Source organism: Aptenodytes patagonicus, chromosome 5 (genome assembly GCF_965638725.1).
Source record: "Aptenodytes patagonicus chromosome 5, bAptPat1.pri.cur, whole genome shotgun sequence".
Classification (NCBI taxonomy): Eukaryota; Metazoa; Chordata; class Aves; order Sphenisciformes; family Spheniscidae; genus Aptenodytes; species Aptenodytes patagonicus.
This window is the reverse complement of record NC_134953.1, coordinates 64,200,776-64,219,177: the sequence shown is the minus strand read 5'-3', so window position 1 is coordinate 64,219,177 and position 18,402 is coordinate 64,200,776. Positions and strand designations below refer to the sequence as shown.

The window sequence follows — 18,402 nt, the reverse complement described above, 5'->3', positions numbered from 1 at the left end:
AGTATTTGTTTGTAACAATCTGTGTTCAGGCACTTTACTTCCTCCCCTAGGAGATGATGCATAGCATAAACCCGTTCCCCCCCCCCCACTTCTGTCCAAAAGTAGAAGCAAGTAACTTGTATAAGCATACCACTGCTTATACAGAGCCCATGCTATTATATACAAAAAGCAACTCTCACTTTCCAGAAATGTCAACATAGCACTTTTCATGCAAAGTGCTAGGAAGGAGCGAGAACCATACCATCGTCTAAACAGCTGTCATGGAAAAAAAATCCCTACCAGATATGTGCAAGAAGAGCAGAAGGCAGTCCTGTCTTCAAGAATAGTTCTCTGGCTTCCACACCTGACACAAATCCATCCATGTCCTTGTCAGTTTTCACAAAGATCTCATCATACTTAATTTTGTCTGCAGGCGATACAACCCACTGAAAGAGGGTGGGGATGGAAGGTGGGGGGGAAAACAACAAAAACAAAAACCACAATACTAAGATATAGGCCGTTCTGTTTTCAGATAGTTACTTTGAGTTACATAATTCAAGGACTACAGCATAGGTTTAAAAAGTGATATAGGTGCCTAGTTCATGAACCAGTTTTATCCTCCAAAATAGAGATGCACAGAGATCCACTAGCAACTCGAAAAGCAGAAGCAAAGCATTTACATCAGTGAAGCACCAAGGCTGGCTGATACTTGCTCTGCCTCTTTGCCTATGTATTAAAAGTATTCCCTGGAGCCCAGATCTCCTCCCAGCATGGGGTTGTGCCCTTATCACTGTGCTCAGTCACAGTCCCGCTTACTGTCTGGCTCCATCAATTTTATTCCTCTTTACACAGCTGGAGAGCTTTAGCTGGAGGGACTGAAGAACTGCTCAAGGCCAGACTGTCAATAATTGGCACATTCTAAATTGTAGAATTTACTTCCAATCAAGGTAAAGATGGGAATTAGAGCCACTTCTCTTCAACAAGTTTTCCAAACACTAAGCTACCTAAAGATTTTTTTTTTTTTTGAGTGAAAATGCCTTCAGGTGCATGCTTGTGGACACTAATTAATTTCAGCATACAAGGACACTTAGATGAATCCCAAATGGTGCTGTACACAAAACATACACTGAAATACTCATCCAGAATGGCACTGCTTTGTAATACACACAGCAAGACTTAGCAAGTAAACTGCCAGATGAAAACCTTGGCACCTCCAGAATTAAGATGCCAGTTTCTTACTGATTACTCAAATATGGGTACCCAAATGTCCAAGCAGTATCTTATGCATTAAGTACTACAGCTCTTACCTTAGATCCCCTCCTCAATTTTTTCTTATTTTGAATAGAACAAGTAAGTTACAATCTACCTGGAAAGACATTTTCCCAAATTCTGCATTCTAAAATGACTAGGATTAAATAAGATGCTTGGGGGGGTGCAAAGGTGTCAAGTTTCTTAATAATTAAATTTGAAACAAAAAACAAATCTCATGTGTTTAGGTGGATATGCCAGACCTTTTGTCTCCTTTTCCCATTGCTTGCATTTATCTATTCCATTTTCATTCATGTCTTCTGCAAATTGCAGGCATGTGTGCACATACAACTGCACATACACGCCTGCCACAATTTCTTTTATGAACTTGTTCGTATTCAAATCAGTCTTCAGTCAGAAGACTTACATTCTGCAGGTGTGTACCTGGACTACATTTTTAAACTTTCTTAATATTCTGACCTTTGGGTTGAGCTTGATGCCTTGAAATAATTTATTTAAAAATATCTTCAAAATCTTTACTAAATAATATTCTTTTATCCAACTGTTTATATCTGAAGACAATCAATAGGGCAAGAAGGAAACTAAAAACCTGTATCAAGACTTTTCATTCAGGCAGTCTTCAAAGCACAGCATTAAGTGCAGAAATCTTCTAACCCAAGAAACTTCACAACCATACCTGTGTTAAGGGTGTTTTGGCAGCTAAAATGCCTACAGGTGGCAAGGACTGATGAGACTCTTTGGTTGAAGATGGAATTAATGGCATTGCTCCTGGAACACTAATAGGTTTTCTCTTGGATGGTGGCACCAAAGCTGCAGGCAAGGACATTGGCACTGGTTCTTTCTCCAAAGCACAGTACACCAAAAACATGGCCTGAACAAGAAAATAAGGTGTGTGAATGTAAATATATAAGAAATAAGTATATATATAAATTAAAGAATTAGTTAAGAAATAACTTTGTAGCATTTTTTCATTATGTTTCTCCTTTACAAGGCCCCTCAATTGAATTGCAGCTTATTGCCTTCTGTCCTGTGTTTATCATTACTACTTTCTTTGGAGGTTCAGTGCTGAGCAAATGAAGTTCAGTATCTTTTAGAACATTAAAATGATTCTCCTCAATATTACCAAGCTTGTACCACCACTTCTCGAATTTTATTTGGGAGAACACTTTAAACACTTAATTTTATGGTATTCACTGTTTTTGCAGGAGTCGCTCCACTTAGTGACTATTCTTTTGTTGTGGTGGTACATTTTAATAATTTTATGACTGTTGTTCAAGACACAGAACTGCATCTTAAATAAATAACACTTTACAGATTATCAGTTTATCTCCAACATTTGCCTAGAGCATACCAATCCTCTGATCTCAAAGCTAAAAGTCTGAAGCATTACAGCATAAACACAGGAAATCAAGTATAGTAACAGTTAACTACTAGGGTCTTAAAGAAATTGGTTTCAGAAGAAACTGAAGCATATAGGTGCCTGGAGATGCCTAAAAATTGCTTTCTTGAATACTGTTCTACACTTTTACCATTTCTCAAAAATATACGTGACAGCAGAAAAAAGGTAAATTAATCATATTTACATTACAAAAAAAAAATAAAGCAAGCTTTTGACATTGTCCATTATATCAATTCTTGGCAATTAAACAGGTATTTTTAACTTTCTTTTTATTTTATTTCTTAATTTTGACTCTGAAAGGATGAGCAATAGTTTAGTTTGTAGAAATCAGAATTAAAGGCTGGCTTTAGTCCCACCTGAGGACAGAGAGGTCACATTATTTTTTCAAGATTCTTGCAATGCAGAATGCAGTTAAGATATTTTGTTAGCTTTTCCAAACCTTAAACTTAGGTTTGATATTTCTCTGTGTAAAATGAAACCCTCTCCTCCAGAGCGAATGTATAATTCCTTCCTCTCCAATTCACTTACATGAAAGAACAAGCTGAAAGTTTTGAGAAAAAGTTGATGCATGGTTACTATTGCATTCAAGACTTAGAGAGTCTTCAAAAGCAAGAGCCTCCCACTCTCTTCTCACTTGCCACCTCTTAGGAGAAGTGAAACTTACTTACTGCTTCTTACGTTATTTCATCAGTCCTGGCATTAATAGTGTTAAAATTCTAACTTGCTACGAACTTTTGAAGAATTTATACATAATTTCTTTAAAATTTTCCTCAAAGGTATCTTGAGGCATCCAAGTACTATAAACACTGAAGGTTAAGGTAAAATTTACTTAGTGAAATCACTCGGTCTCTCATGGGACAGCAGATCACGGGTTTAAGTTTTTAATGGCTCATTTAGCCCACAAAGAAAGTTACTGCTGCGTAATGAGAGATCTTCAATAAACTGACAGAAACATTAACTAGTACTAAAGCTTGATTAAGGTCTTTGAATAAAGGTAATAAATGAACCACACAGTCAAAAATTAATACACGGTGCATCTATTTTAAACCTCTGCCATTAGGCTTTCAAAATCCCAAGAGGCAGAAGATACTTACAACTGCAAACTCATCTCGATCCAACATTCCATCATGGTCAATATCACTCAATTCCCACACCTACCAATAAAAAGCAGAACATAGGGATGTTTGCCTAAACTGCAGCAGTTTCCTATTTAAAACCTCATTAAAAACAAATGTGAGAACAGCCTCCCTCCACCATATCCTAAGTTCTATTAAGACTAACAGCATTAGTTTTCAGCGAGCAACATACACTCATATACACCATGCAAAAGAAGAGAGATTCTTAAGTTGGAGACAGAGTGCACTAATGGTACCCTGCACTAAACCAAGTGTTAAAGAGTATGAGTAACTGATATACTGTGGTAAGAGGCAATCTATCAAAAGATTTTTTTTTTTTTTTTTTTTTTACAGTTTAACAGTTACACATGTGTGGCCACTCAATGAGATAGTATTTAATAGTTACACTTCTTACTACAAATCTTCAATTTGAAAAACAGATATTGATGAGTGTAGCACACTTATTATTTGTGAATTAACAATTAAGTAGAAAGATATTCTTACTCGTCCTAAGATATCCACTGGCAGTTTTGAGTTAAGGAGTACAGGTTTCACCTTATCACCTGACAACAGTCCATTCACAGGATTTAGGCTGTCAAAAATAGCATCATACTTGGCCTTCTCTTCCAGCTGCAGGGGCAGAAGAAGAGTATTACTTATGGAGATAGTCACACTTGTAGGCTAAGAAGCAGTAGTTCTTTCAAAAGTATTAACTTTTTTTTTTTTAAAGTTACAGTTGGAAACACACAGATTGCAGTTCCTGATGTTTAAAAGAAAATACGAAAAAGATACTATTTCTAAGTCAGCTAGAGACTCATCCAAAACCCAGTGAGATTTATTCTTCAATTATTTTCATGGCTTCAGGTAACTATTCCCAATAAATCAAATTTCTAAACAGAAAGAGATTTCCCAAAAGACAAGTGTTTTTATCAAATTAGGTCTACTAGCCCGATTACAGACATGACATGAATGGTAATTTATCATACTTTATAAACTATAGCTACCAGCAGCATTATATTTTTCTCAAACAGACTTATGTTTTCTTGCAAACCACATCATAGTTCTAAGTAATAGCCTGATCTTTAGTTTACCTTAACAGCCCATGGTACATCACTTGATACTGTTCCACTGAGTAGCAAAGGACTACTAGTATCAGTCTAAAGAAAAACAGGAAAAAAACCCACATTAAAAGAGAAATGGTTCTGACCTTGCAAAAACATTCCCTTATTTGAGAAGGTGCTCCTTCTCAAAGCCAGAACTGCAATTTCGTAACACCATAGAATAGTTTGGGTTGGAAGGGACCTCTAAAGGTCATCTAGTCCAACCCCCCCCACCATGGGCAGGGACACCTCCAACTAGATCAGGTTGCTCAGAGCCCTGTCCAACCTGACCTGGAATGTTTCCAGGGACGGGGCATCCACCACCTCTCTGGGCAACCTGGGCCAGTGTTTCACCACCCTCAGTGTAAAAAATTTCTTCCTTATATCTAGTCTATATCTACGCCCCCTTTAGTTTAAAGCTATTCCCCCTTGTCCTGTCGCAACAGGCCCTGCTAAAAAGTTTGCTGCCATCTTTTTTATAAGCCCCCTTTAAGTACTGATCGGCTGCAATAAGGTCTTCCCGAAGCCTTCTCTTCTCTAGGCTGAACAACCCCAACTCTCTCAGCCTTTCTTCACAGGAGAGGTGTTCCATCCCCCTGATCATTTTCGTGGCCCTCTTCTGGACGCGCTCCAACAGGTCCATGTCTTTCTCATGCTGAGGGCTCCAGAGCTGGACGCAGTACTCCAGGTGGGGTCTCACCACACCAGAGTAGAGGGGCAGAATCCCCTCCCTCGACCTGCTGGCCACGCTTCTTTTGATGCAGCCCAGGATACGATTGGCCTTCTGGGCTGCGAGCGCACATTGCCAGCTCATGTCCAGCTTTTCATCCACCAGTACCCCAAGTCCTTCTCGGCAGGGCTGCTCTCAATCCCTTCATCCCCCATCCCCCCTTGATACCGGGGGTTGCCCCGACCCAGGTGCAGGACCTTGCACTTGGCCTTGTTAAACCTCATTTAAACTCATACCTTAGTTAAGGATACCAAAATTTACAGTAAGAAATTTAAAATGCTTCTTCCACTAAGGACAACACGAATAGAACAAATACCATATATATTCAAATTATACACACTTTTATATTCAAATGCCCACTAGAACATGTAGCACCTTATTCTTATTCCACATTGCTTAATTTTCCCCTATTGTAGGGCCCTATTGCCCTACAACATCACTTTCAGATGTGTTTGGTATTTATATCAAACCTTCCTAATTGTTCACTTAAAAGCAGTTCTTATTAATGAGTTGATATGTTCAATTAAAAAAGAAATCTTACAAATCTTGGTGGAGGAACAGGCAAATTAAGACTACTCAGGGAAACATCCAATCCATTCTGTGCACATGCTACAAGTCGTAAAGCCACAAAAAATTCCTACAGGAAAAATGAAATTTTAAAGGATTTATTATATGAAAATACTCAAATTTCAGAAGAATTATGAGCTTTTCTAGTATTGCTATATATATAAAGGGTTGTAAATGGCTTCAAAGGGGGTCACAAAGTGACAGAAAGCAGCAGTCAGCAACCACTGAATTTCTCCAGTGAGACAAAGTTTATAATTACTAGCTCCAAGCATTTAGTAGCTTCCCAGCTAGTGTAGTCAGTTCTCAGCACTCAGTTCTATAGCAGAGCAGTGAAAATTTAAAGTAGCAATTACAGCTGTTTATCTTGGAGGAACTGAGTTGATCCCGAAGGTGGCAGTTGATGGAGGGGGAGGAAAGAAAGGTACAGCACATCAGAAAACTGAAACAAAAGTAGTCTGAAAAAAAATTTATTTGATAGATGCTACAAGCTCCTCCTTTTCTTACCATGGGATGAGGCAGCCAGCTCTCCACAGGCCGTTATTTAAGTAACTATACTTCAAACCAAACAGCAACACACATTACAGCTTTTCAGTAGCACCACTGATATGCAAGTGACTGTCATACTGCTCATCGGTACAACTTTGGAAGAACAACTCCAAACAGAATGTACTAATGTCAAGTCCACCAAAATTAGATAAATAAGAATTTTCAAGATTTTACTAGAATTTTAATTTCTGCATTGTTTCCTCCAAGATTAAGAGGAAAAGTCACCTTTATAGTAAATACAGTACATTAACCCTTAAATTACTTCTCAGTATATTGTATTGCACAGCTACACAGCAGCTCATTTTATGACTTGAAGAAAAACTGATGAGGTATCTGAAGGCTGCTTAATTCACTGATCTTACATTGAAGTGGGAAGTACATATCTAGCTCCAATCAGAAAAATCTGAAAAAAGTCCGTTAGAAAAACTGCTTTCCTGAACCAGAAATCTTAACTTTTATCTTATTTCAAGGCTTGCTAACAGTTAGAGTAACCTCATACATCATATAAATAATCATACCTGTTTGTTCAGGATACCTTTGCCATCAGTGTCAGCTAAGTCCCAAATCTAAAACATAAAAACAGTAGACGAAGTGTTCCACAGCACTGAGAGGAAGCTGACAAGTTCTCACTCCATTTAACAATGCATTCTTGGATGAAAGTTCAGGTCTTAACTTTCATGATAGCACTTATTTGCGGTGACAAATTTAAATATTGTTTTAATTTCCACCACAAACTACATACATAGTAGAATAATCAAGGATACTTGAAGTTGGAAACTACTGGATAGCAGAACTGAGAACACATTAGAGAAGATCACATATCCTGTAGTACCACTAAGTATTTTAATTTACACAGGATACTAACTGAAGCAAGAGACAGGATAATTAAATAATTGTCATTAAATACCTTTCCAAGTATCAAATCTGTCAATCCAGACTTTTTCAAGAAAACAGCTGCATCAGAAGCTAACACTCTTCCAGTATTAGCAGAATCAACCTGGGGGGATTAAAAAAAACCTGCATGACAAACTAGCTTTTGAATTGATGCTCTTTACACAGGCTCTCAAAAAGCTAGCAAAGAAGAATGCTCAAGTTAACATAGTCACTTTGAGAACAACCTTCAGACTTTTTCTAAAAAAAGAAAAACTCCCTTTCATTAAAAACCATGTTACATTAGAAGTAAGATATTTTGAACTAGTTGCTCCAGATTTAATATTAATAGGCAGGCTTTGGAAATTGGTATCTTAAACTAACACTGCCAAATTTAAGATATATTATGCATATATATCTAAGAATCTTTCACACTACAATATGTTTTACAACATACCAGAAAAATACACTATTATCCCCATCTGTCAGTAGGCAACTAAGTCACAGGGAGAATAAGAATTTTGCCTAGATGACCTGGTTTGGGGCAGGAGCGAGGAAAGTAACACAGGTCTCCCAAGTCACAAGCCAGCACCCCAACACAAGCTTACTCTTATAGATCATCAATGAAGATTTAGATTAATTCCACTTAAAAACAGGAAAAAAACACTAATACATATGCAAGCAATTAAATTTGCACTGCTTTAAGCTTCTAACCATTTATTATGCCTGGATTTCAAGGTCTCCAGTAGAAAGTTTCAAGTACAGACAAAGGCCCAAGAATTTCTCAAGTTATGCAGTAGATAGGGAAGCTTGTTCACATTAGGTCATCATTTGAACTTATCTAATTAGCCCTTTGTAATCACAGGATTTTCTTCTTGATGCCTGCAGAACATTTGATTTGTAAGGACACAGAAGTCCCAGCGTTGATTACATTTAATTGTCCAGCTCTGAACTCATTACTGTTACCGTCTGAAAAAGAAGGCTCTGCTTGAAGATACCTTTACCACCCTAGAAGAGGAAAATGCTTACTCCCTAAAGTGAAACTTATTTACAGAATGAAGAATTTGGTGGTAGTTTTGGCAGAATATCTACCAGCATGCATTTCTCCCTGGATCAACAGGGAGATAATTAAAATAGATAGTTATACAAGCTCCTGAACAAAAACAGTACCTCAGCTATACCTTCAGGTGGAAGAAACAAGCAGTAAAACTAACGTCACATACACGAGGACAAGGAAAATAGAGGAAAAGCTGCGAGTCTTTGAAACCCTAAAGCAAAAGGATGCCTAAAAAGGGCACAGTATGGAGAAGAGGACTAAGGGTATCTTCAGTCAGTTCAAACTGTCAGGCTTACTACAACAGACAGGTAGCTGTACAGGTCCCACAAGATCTAGAGATCAAATAATATATTACATTTTGTAAATAAAAATTATATAATATTATCTTCAAAAACAGAGTCTTCCCATCTATGATCAGCTGAGACACCCTGAAACTCTGAAGAATTTGCGACATGATAAACATTTCAAAGGACAGGAAAGAGGCAACAGGTCACTTACTTTCCACACTTCCTGGAGAGAAAGAGAAGCAAAACTGAAATCGTACAAATAAATGAGCATACATGGAAAACTGAAGTACATGCACTGAAAGAATAACTTGATGTTAGCATTAGATTTCTCAGTACCCCCTTTTGAAGATCAATGCTTTTTGAGCACTTGCTGAACACTGAGTCATCATGGCTGTCTTTTAAATAGCCTGAGAATGTCTAGTGAGAACTAGTGCTTCAGATAGAACAGCAAGGTTGGGAATATACAGCAAAGCACTTGATGATGATGATGATGCATTGCATCATTTACAGTCTCATAGCTTTAGACTTAAACAAAGACTATATTTAGTATTTTGTTTGGAACATAAGACCAACCTTCCAAGCTCACAGGTGCAGCACACACAAGATGCTCAAAGCAATCAGCTCCCAACCATGGGTTTAGAACTAGCTAATGAAAGACTGTGGAGAATTTATCATTTGGAAAGCATGCTGCAGCAGATGAAGGTTGTCTGTAGACACTTCTGCTTCTAAAAGTGAACAAAAAAACTCTGAAAGCAATCCCAATAGCATCATTTAATACAAAAGCAGAAACATCTTTTGTTTTCAACATAACTAATATGATTTTAATTAGGAGAGGTTGCTTCCTATAATTGAGGATTCCCTGATCAGGGTAATAAAATTACAAACACTACAGCCTTGTAGTTAGCCTGCTCCTCAAATTTTTAAAATATCTAATTCAGTCTGTATGGGAGAGCTGTTCACATTACAGGCAATAAGTTACCGAGACACTGCATCAAATCGCCTTTTCCGTTAGTGGAGTTGACCTTGCACACAAGCACAGTAATCTTGGCATCCACTCAGAAAACCTCTAGCCTAGGACTTTTCCACTCTTTTGGGAAAGTCACAAAGCAACACGGTATCAGCCGTGGGTTGGTTGTTTTTTTTTTGTTTGTTTTGTTTTTTTAATTTCCTCACCTCCAACCCAGCAGAAGGTGACTTTAAGGGATTTAAACAGGATTCTTATTTAACCCGATATGGATACAGTTTCTTTTTGTGCAACTAATTCCCTAAATTTTTGTAACTTTTTTTTTTTGTAAAGGGCTGATTTCAATTTCTTTACAAATTACTGAGTCTTGCATGCTGGGATGGGGGTACTTACTAAGCATTAAAATAGTGCAGAAAGCTGGCTTATGTTTGACTATCATGCTGAGAAGATCACTGGTGTTTGTCAGTAATATACCAGCTTGGTAGAGGTTTTTCTCTGATGTGCAAATTTTCATAGCTGTATTGGCCAACAACGCTCTTGCTGCAAATTGTTTTTTGTAGGGCCAGAAATGATTAGAAGTTAAAAACATACATCTAACGTCATTAGGTCATAAGGTAACAGTGGGACATACTTCAACTCAGGATTCATTAAGATTTCATCAGCAGCTCAGGCATACTGCTTACCTGCTACACTGCATCACATGCTTAAGTAATTTCCTATTACTTTATCACACATATTTAAATTTATCCTTTAATCTCACCCTATTTTGAGAGTCAGTCTATAAAAAGTTAATCAGAAAAACTTTTATTTGAAAAAAAAGTGTCCCCATTGAAAGGTTAAGATTTCAATCTCATTCTAAGTACAAAGCCTGGGATTTATACCCATTTCACAACACACGTTATGCAAGATGAATTATTTTAAGTTTGTGATAGAACCAGAAGTGTACTAAGCATGAGAGCTATTTCAGGTGATGAATTTCTTCTCAAGTTGCATGGAATGCTCTGAAGTGCTTTTGGTATGAAAGAATAAAAACATGCTCTACCAGCACCATAGGACAAAGTGGGAAATGTCTTTCTAACATTTCTATTCTGAAAGTTGACATCTCCTTATTTAAGGGAGGGAAGGAAAAAGTTATCTAGTGGATTTAGACACGGTACATTCAAAAGCTATTCTTTAGGACAAATGCTTGCAGAAAAGAGTTTGGCAGAACAAGTCAGAAAATTAATCCTCTGAAAAACAAATCCATTGGCACAACTTCACTAACAGTAACATCATGTTTAAAGAATCCCTGTTCCTGTATACTACTGAGACTGCTGGACAACAAATAGTGCTCCAATTTCACTAGGCTATATATTCCAATGAATGCAAGATGTTAAGTGACTTAGGAACCCAGTATCACATTTGTGCTCAAATTCAGTTTCTTTATCCAACTTTTTGCTTCACACATCAGTGGTTAAGCAATTGCAATCAGGAGGAAGAGACAGACCGGCATGTAGCAAAGATGATACATGACAGTGATAGTAGTATTGAGCTAGGAAACCTTTTCTTCTGACCTTATAATGAACACCAGAATATGGGATTCTCCTAAGGCTTTTAATCCAATGCCTAGAGATAGACACACAGTGGATTTGTCCACCATATTGAAGGAAAACTGTGAGGGTGATACTTTCTCCTTCAACCTTCAGGAGCCATCCGAACCTAGATCAAGGTAAACTCTCTCTTCTTGTTTGGCAATTTCAAAACTGCTACTCTCCTGTAGTGGAGAAAAACCCTTGTTAAAGTAGAATAGAAGGCTCAAGCTTTCCAGGCATCATAGGCTGATACACTTTAACTGTTGTTTTACACACTTAGTAATGGGACTAATCCTCCAAGCATAATCCAAAAATAGAGCGTGAATAGAAATCATGGTCTTCTCTCTTCCCCAGCAGATAAGCTTACATTCTAATGTTGACACCCAAAAGAAGTTCCTAAATAAAGAGGTCATATACACTATATCCTGTCTTAGGACAAACAGACAGGAACATTACCAGTTGCACAAAGGAGAAAAAACTTCCTACAGGTTGGTTTTTACATGATTCATCAATTACTCATCAGGTCTTTTTAAAAAAAAAAAAAAAAAAAAAAATCTATTTTTAATTGTTTTATACAATCATTCATTTAGTTTATATTTCCTTAAAATTTTTCATATATCTATGTTTGTACAATAACATATATTATGCACATGATACAAAATATTGCTATAATAGAGTAGTTGAAACAGCTATTTTTCAAAAGAGCTGTATTTATAGGAATTAATACACTGTATTTTTGCTGGGCCTAAATATAAAAGATGGTAAATAAAATTTATATATTGTTATATTTTATTTTTATATATATTATATTTTATTTTTACATTATAAAGTTAAAAGATTTGTATCTGTTGAGTGAAGCTGCAAGAACTACATGCATTCTTTTGGCATTCAGTGGCCTTTCATCCAAATTTGACTCCTTACAGCATCCTGTAAGAACCTCTGGGGACACTCTCAGAGAGATGCAAGTCTTATATAACACTAATTGCACTACAAACACAAGAAATTCAGCTTCGCTTGTAAAAAGGAACAAAGAACATATCAATACGGTATTTTGCAAGAATTTACTCCACTCCAAAAGCTAACAGTCTGTTAGCTTTTACAGTAACATCACTGTAAAGTGATGCAAGTTATACATACCTGGCAGTTCCCTAGCAAATTAAATAAGTCATCTTACAACCAATATTAAATTTATACTGATATAGCTCAGACCTAAGTGTTAGTTATTATAAAAATATATTTTAAAATAGAATAATTTTCCTTGAACTTTTATTGTTTACACACTGTTGGCCATGCTGAAGTCCATAGCAAAAGAATACTCTTTCCTTTAAATACAAAATAAAGTTTGTTCTCTCAACAAGAACATACATACCTGTCGATAAAATTTCTCATACACAGGATTTGCACTCGATAGCTGTAAAAGAGAGAGAGAGAGATAAAATTAACCTTAAAGATCCATATATCAATTCCCCTCTCCCTGGATAAATAAAGATATAAAACACTTTTTACTGGTCTCTAAAGAAGCATTAAGCATTTATATAATTCTATTTATTCTGCAAAACGATGAGGACTATAACAGCTCTTCATGCCGTAACTTTTAGAAGATGAACTTCTTGTTTTGAAGTCAGCGATACCAACTACTATCAGATTACTATCAGACAGGTCACCAGATTAGGCAACATGAAACAAGAATTCTTAGGCAAGACCGTCTATAGGCAAAAGAAAAAACCTGAAATGATACAGGCTAGGAAATGCTCTCTAATGAGTACAAAGCAATATAATTTTATTTCGTTATCCACCGCATCATTCTTTAGAATTTAGTGTCATATGCAACTAGTCTGTAAAATTTTCAGATATCCAAATTAACTCCTGGATTCATAACTAAATCCACAGCAATGGTACCAAATTAAGAGAGAGTAATATTTTAACTTAGGGTTTTGTAACTTGAATCCTTGCCAGGGATAACTTCTGTCTTCGTTCCACTGCCATCTACCAGACATTCAGTGCTCACTTAAACTTAGGTGGACAAGGACAAAACAGCTTCTTTGGAAAAGGCCCTTTCTTTATGAATTTATTTTTAAACCACTCTTAGAAACTCTAAAAAAGCCCAAGGCCTGAAACCATGCAAAACCTAGCATCTTGGCCTATGCCAAATACCCTTGCCCAACAGATTCCCAAGAAATGTATTGTTAAGGCTCTCTCTCTTACCCGATGTAAAAACAGGCACAAAACCAGATACTATTTTCATGAAGATCATGTTGCCTAAACCAAAGACTGTGTGTATGACTGGGCGCATATGCAGAAATAACCCTAGAAATATCACAACATGTTGCCCTCGCAAACCCAGCTGGAACAACTGAGCATAATACAAGTTAATTACACGATACATACTAAAAAAAACCCAAACCACATAACTTTGAATATCATCCAGAAATAGAATTCTCCCCCTTAAGAGGAATACGATCTTTAACCCCAGGATTTACAGACCTTTGTACAAACTGAATCCAACAAGGTAGCTTCTTTGGCTTTAAAATTTAGAAGTCTGCATTGAAATACGGAAACCAACAGTATTCTAGATGTTGTCAGTCATACAGTTGTAGAAGACACTTTACTACAGCACATATAAATGGTGACAGCTTAAATAAAACCACATACATTTTCCTATAGCAACAGCTAATACAGTTGCTCTTTTGGCTAAGCACTTCGATGTTCACAGGTGCCGATTATCAAAGAATACTAAGTGATGGAGGACAAGAGAAATATATTTAGACAAATAATTAGACAATTATTGTCAACCAGGTGTTTACGTAAATCATTACTCTGTCATGTATATATAGATAATTTGTGTTACATTTATATTCTGTCATGTGTTTGATAAAGAGCAGATGTTTGTGCATACCAATTAGTCCTGACCCTCTAAAGATAAAGAACCCTGACCTTCTGAAGATAGAAGACACAGGAACTATAAAAACAGTTTGTTGTAAGGTGGATAATGAGACCGTCTGATAAGTGTAAAGGACCTTCAAGCTGTCAGCAATATATTCAAAGATCAGCGAAACCTGGCGCCAACTAGGTGAAAGGGGACGAGGAAGACTATCAGCCTTCACCGGAACGACCCCGGCCCAGAATTATTTGGAAGATCTGCGCAGACGCAACTAATTAGCAACTAATTAGCATGAGGAGCGAGGATAGGCGTGGTTAGATAATGAATATGTATAGGCATTATTAGAATATTCATTACTCAATTGTATAAATGAGATGTAACTTTTGTTGTGGGCATGCACGATAGGTGGAGAGATCCCCCGTGCATCCAGCGCGCTGCAAATAAAGAATATACTACTTGGACAAATTCGTGAATCATAAGAGGGAAAGTTTGGTAGAAATCAGGGGTTTAGCGTGATCCTGTTCAACTACAGAAAGTGTGCAGTATCACCAGAACATCCTGAAAGATAAATTATAGAGAACAGCTAGAAATAACAGGAGAACTTTCATTCAGACCTTGACATCTGCTTGTTCAGCAAGTATGCTGCCCCAGAGACACTCAGTTTCTTTTGAGAGCCACATGGCATTTCTGATTTTTTTTTTTTTTTTTTTTTTTTGGGCAGGGGGAGGCTTGGGGAGCTGGTGAGTTTTTGTTTGTTTGTTGGGGAGTGGGTGGGAAATACCTCTCACAAAGCCAGACATTAGAAGTTACATATGCTAGGAAACCATCATTGTATTCACTGCAATTCTTCCATTTATATAGCTTAACCTTGCTCTGACTTTGCTCTGGTACCCAAAGAATTATTATTTCAGCCATCAACTAAGCAGGCATTTACACATCCCTTCAAATAGCCCGACGAAATATATTCAAGTTTTGCCAGACCTCTGACTACCGTAACACCAATATAACAGACAACACTTTCAATCACTTTCCAGCATGCTCCAAAGCATACTATATTTTCTTAACTAAGCATCAAATGCTGTTCTTACCAACTCCGCTACACTTTGAATAGCAATCTAGAGGGGTAGTTCTCCTAAACATTCAAGTATTTTACATTATAATGAAGTAATACTTAGTCAGTAAAAATATAGGCACAGAATCAAACTAAAGCTATGAGCAGAAAACTAGAACAGAGTTGGCCAGCACATACACTAGAAGTATCAGTTCTCATGCATCATCCCTCTTGCCCAATACTACCCTTTGTTCAGCCAAATGTTTCATTATTACAGCCAAACTGATCATTGTCACTCCTGGACAGGAAACATCGTGTTGAAGTCCTGCAATGAAAACACTAAGTGCAAAACAATCTTTTCATTCAGTACTTGGAGTACGAGCCAGTTAATTCTTACTTATTTCGTTAGTGTTTCCAATGTTCATTTTAACATCAGTATCACTGCAGTAACTGGAATTTCCTGTGACGCCAAATAGAATAATAGTAGTAAAAAAGTTTCCCAGGCTATTTTACTAGTAACAGACTTGTTTTTCCTTCAAAGTACACCCCACAATAAAATAACAGACATAAATATAGTCTAGGATATGCTTCTGGGATAAGAAGAAAAAATACTGCTCAACATATTTCAAAGTGCTGCTGTAGAATTTACCTGGCAAAATTCTTTTTATGGGCTTTGTAACAACCAATTGCAGAGAGTAAATTCAACTTGTTTTCAATGCAAAAAGGAGGAAGGGAGAAAAGGTCAGATTCCACAGTGTACAAAAATAGAAATACATTATTATGATCCCATTTAAAAGTTTATCAATAAGAGTAACATCTGTTCTAGTAATTACAACCTTTGTTACAAACCTATGAACTTTAGAATACTAACCTAGGAAATAAAAAACACCCTCAGGGACACCCATCTTGTTCATCTTCTGGTGTCAATCAAGCCTTTATATCCCCATGTTTTCATCCCTCTGGCACACTTGCCTTTAGGTGTAATAAGATACTACTACCAGCCTGTCCACGCCACCCATCCACAACCTTCCTTTGCTTACAAAAAGGTTTAAAAACAAACAAAAAAAAAGCTGTCCATTAAAAAAACAAAAGTAACTTTCCCCTTCAACCCAAATGAGATAGAAGGGAAGAAACAAGCTATTCTATCTTGATTAAAATCCAAAATACTGTATTCTATCATGATGCAAAGCTTTAGGATTCATTTTAAGAGTTTCCAGGCCAAACAACACAATCTGGTCATAAACATTCCTCACAGTCAGCCAGCCAAAAAGCACGTAAGTTTAAGGCAAGCTGGTTTTCTTATGATGCCCTTTCCAAACAATAATCAACTTGTCTTTTTTTCCCCTATTGCTTTACTGTCTGATCTGAAGTGTTTCATAGTAAAGCTTTCTACCACTTTCCATTATATAACCAAGCACATCTCCTACAGCAATAACAAAAGATAAGAAAATATTTACTATAAGTTTGTATACAAATATTACCAAGTACTTCAAAATTCAGCACTTTCATTCCCATTGAACAGCTGAAGCATGCACAAAAACTGCCATCTTCTCTCTGCACAGACGTCTGTCACTGCATAATTAAGAATGGTTCGATTTAATTTTCAAATAGCTACGGGAAACCTCCACCATCTTCTAATCAGTACTGGACAAAGCCTGTATAACATGAAAGAGTATCTCACTGCCTTTTTAGATGCAGCTACTCTCTAACATGGTTGATGCAATATCAATAAAAAAAATTAAGTTCTATCTGCTTTAGGAGCAGTCAGTGTCCTCTATACGTAAGTCTAAACACACACGCGCATACTCTGATTTTCTCGTCTTTCATGGAGGACAAATAGGAACAACAGATCTCTCACTCCAGTAATAAGAACAAACTAAGATCTTAATTTTATCATTTTACTGATCCCTTAAAAAAAAAAAAGTCAGAAGTTTGCCAGAGACCTCAAAAGCTTTGGCTCTACATTATATATAACACATATATTACTATGAGAGTGTCATTCATACTGTAAGTATTTACATCCTACGTATTCCAGTAACAAGACGTTAATCCTGGCAATGCATGCATTAGACAGCTATCTATCTAGCCTAGCCTCAGTTACAATATTCGATGCTTCCCTTCAACAACAAAGCACAGCGTTCTGGACTCCGTGACACAATACTGAAGTTTAAACTGAGACTTGTAGCTAATTAGGATACAAACTGATATTACATGACCGTCTTGTTTAGCAAAGCAGTTCATAACTACTTTAAGACGACTACCACTTTCTTCACAAAAAGCATTTCATGACATCAGGAAGACGAACACAAAAAGTTATCTTCCTATTCTCCCTGAATATTTCTTTACAGTCCTTCCCTGAACTGTGAGCTTCCCCCTCAATCACACATAGACAGTTTTTCAGAACAAACCACAAGTTCAATTTTCAAGAGCAACGAGAAGTTTTTGAATGCTTTCAACAAACATATCTTCCCCACTCTCAACATGCATTTTCTGCATCTTTAGTTTTCTGCTCCTTACTCCCTAAATTAAACAGGCCAGATAAGCAACCATCCTCAGAAGGTCAAAAAATGTAACTCCTCATATTGGCTATAGCCTAATTTGAGTTTTCCAACAACAGATGATGATTTGCGAAATAGGAACAGTCCCTTCTCATTGATGTTGCTAGCTTGTTTCCAAACTAAAGGCAACCACAACAAAACTTCGTAGAAGTTTCCTTAGAAGTTCCCTGTTAAATCCACAGTTATGCTCAGACCATAATACTTAGTGAGCAAATGCAAGTGGCAACAAGATGTTGCAGAATAGGTTCAAAATAGGGAGATAAAAGATACTTCAGATTATTACTAAATTGGGGGGAGGAAGGGGAGATAATCACCTTCATTTTGCAACACTCTTTCAAATATACTTGGTGTAATAAATTTCACTGCAGCTACACAGTCCTGAAATATTTTTACTAATCAGCCAACAGAATACAATTAGCACCAAAAAGTTTCAAATTACTTAAACAGAGCTTTGATAT

At 36.8% G+C, this 18,402-nt stretch overlaps 1 protein-coding gene across 4 annotated transcripts in view; it reads right to left on the bottom strand.

Moving 5' to 3' along the window:
* The window catches only part of EPS15 (epidermal growth factor receptor pathway substrate 15), a 69,297-nt gene that overhangs the window by 32,155 nt on the left and 18,740 nt on the right, over window positions 1-18,402 (bottom strand). For all 4 annotated transcript variants that reach the window (XM_076340220.1, XM_076340219.1, XM_076340221.1 and 1 more), the window contains 9 exons: window positions 12,824-12,865; window positions 7,613-7,702; window positions 7,224-7,271; window positions 6,134-6,229; window positions 4,854-4,919; window positions 4,267-4,392; window positions 3,742-3,801; window positions 1,925-2,119; window positions 280-425 (listed from right to left, as the gene is read on the bottom strand). In XM_076340220.1, the coding sequence (XP_076196335.1) occupies window positions 280-425; window positions 1,925-2,119; window positions 3,742-3,801; window positions 4,267-4,392; window positions 4,854-4,919; window positions 6,134-6,229; window positions 7,224-7,271; window positions 7,613-7,702; window positions 12,824-12,865 (869 nt within the window). The remainder of the gene's footprint in view (window positions 1-279; window positions 426-1,924; window positions 2,120-3,741; window positions 3,802-4,266; window positions 4,393-4,853; window positions 4,920-6,133; window positions 6,230-7,223; window positions 7,272-7,612; window positions 7,703-12,823; window positions 12,866-18,402) is intronic.